Source organism: Halyomorpha halys, unplaced genomic scaffold (genome assembly GCF_000696795.3).
Source record: "Halyomorpha halys isolate HHAL.00 unplaced genomic scaffold, Hhal_1.1 Scaffold365.1, whole genome shotgun sequence".
NCBI lineage: Eukaryota > Metazoa > Arthropoda > Insecta > Hemiptera > Pentatomidae > Halyomorpha > Halyomorpha halys.
The window spans coordinates 183,759-185,735 of record NW_027107925.1 but is presented as its reverse complement, the minus strand read 5'-3'; the positions used below and the strand labels follow the sequence as shown (position 1 = coordinate 185,735).

Sequence of the window (1,977 nt, the reverse complement as noted above, 5' to 3'; positions counted from 1 at the left end):
TATAACGAAAAAGAAATGAAAAACAATGAATTTTTATAACAAAAGTAAATTAAAGTCGTCCCTTATCTTTTAGTTGGGTGTACAATGTTTAATCCCTCGGAGCTCCTATCAGCAGATGTTCACTTCACGCAGTAGAACCACAAAAACTGGGAGTAAAATCCTGCTTACATGGGTTAATATTTTTACTAACTTTAGTACCGTTAATGAACTACGAGCTATAAAATGATATTAAATGAAGATATAATTAGCAAAACATAATTATTTATTTGACATAACAATCCACACAACAATGAAGATGAATATTTAACTGTAATATAAACAATCATAACATTATAACGAAGTATTCTTATTCATAAAAGTGTTCTTTATTATTATGTTATTTGGTCTTGCTTTGTACTGTGATGCCGGTAACGTCCCTAGAGACACGATGCTCATCCTCGAACTTTGAGGAAAAATTTATCATCTTAGACATTGAGGAGAATTCCTTCTGTTCACACTGCACAAGCTCTTGCAAAGCTTGGGAAAGTCCCAGTATGGTTTTAATTTTAAGGTATTTCAACCTTGCCGCATACCTTGTTATAAGTCGTGGAGTGTCTTCTAAAGTTTGCAGCAGGGTCGGTAAGAGACGTTCAGGATGTCGACTGCAGCCTACGGAGGTCTCGTGGGTCCCGGGAGGGCATTCATCCAAGCATTTGGACCCCTTTGGTTCTACAAAGCAAACCCCACCTTTCTTGCCACATTCTGGCGAGCATCGTTGCCTAAGGCAATAAGAACCCTCATCGGACCAGTCCCCACAGTCATTGTTCCCGTCACATACATCTTCCAAATTGATACACACTGTATTGTTGCATAAGAACCCTCCTTTCTCAATTGGACACTTTTCGTATGCGGACTTTGTATTTATGGGTAATGAGCACCTTTCTTCGTCGGACCAGTCTCCGCAATCGTTCATTCCATCACATATTTTAGTTTTTACAACACAGCGGAATGAGAGTGCGCAGCGGAATTCGGAACAACTCTTTACACAATTATACGGTTCGTCATTGCATTCAATACAATCACACCTCCCATTGCAATAGTGATTGCCTGGGATGCACTGGCCGTTAATGCACCTAAACTGATGAGCTAAGCAAGCTGACCTCTTTCTGATAGAATGTTCCGGACAGTTTGGATATATTCTACATGACAAGGAACTAATGCTTGATCCTAACCAATCGTTAGTTTCATCCCAGCATGTTCCATTTACCGATGTACAACTTAAATATTTCCTCTCTGCGAGCCCTTGGTAAAGATCCAAAGATGAATTTATATTATTTAATCTTTCCCTAATGTCTAAAGCTCTGGTTAGTAAAGGAACCTGTATTTGAAAAATCTGAACTTGGTAGGAAAATTTAAATTTTTCTTCATCAATAATTTTTTGGACGCATGATTCATTAAAGATATTTGGTAAAAAACTACTGCTTGAAAATTTCATTTCAGCCATTCTTTTCCATATTAAATTCTCTGAAAATGTTTTGTTCAAAAATCGTTCTGAATCTATTTTAGAATTATTTAAGATTTTTTCAATGGAAGAGATTGTGTTTAGTGCCACAGAATATTCTTTGAAGGTTTCTTTGAATTCGTTAACTGCTTTCCATTCAATACCACAGCATACAACCTGCAGCAAAACATATCTGTATCTAACAACAAATTTTCAACTTCTAAGAAAAAAAAAAGTGTAAATATGACCAGAGATTATATTACTTTTTTTATTTTATTTATTGATTTTTTCAAATACATAGTTTGAGTATGTTCATTTTCTTTATCCTTCTGTCTGTATATGTTTTAAGGGGGATCTTATTTATTGGTATGTACTTTTATTTAAATTTCTTTCATTTATTTATTTATTTTCATTTGAATGTGATAATTCATCACTATCACCTATTGCCCACAATAGTGTGACTGATTGTAACATCTATCAATTAAATAAGGTTATAT

The 1,977-nt window shown here is 34.9% G+C and overlaps 1 protein-coding gene across 1 annotated transcript; it reads right to left on the bottom strand.

Annotated features, from left to right (window-relative positions):
* Positions 1–283: 283 nt before the first annotated feature.
* Positions 284–1,651, bottom strand: LOC136795501 (vitellogenin receptor-like). The gene has a single exon (XM_067046291.1). It carries the CDS (start codon positions 1,481–1,483, stop codon positions 377–379), a length of 1,107 nt encoding a protein of 368 aa, XP_066902392.1. The 5' UTR covers positions 1,484–1,651; the 3' UTR covers positions 284–376.
* Positions 1,652–1,977: the final 326 nt, after the last annotated feature.

Bases quoted from the DNA above. Each gene is read 5' to 3' on its own strand.
- LOC136795501 (XM_067046291.1), bottom strand. From the start codon at position 1,483: ATGGCTGAAATGAAATTTTCAAGCAGTAGTTTTTTACCAAATATCTTT.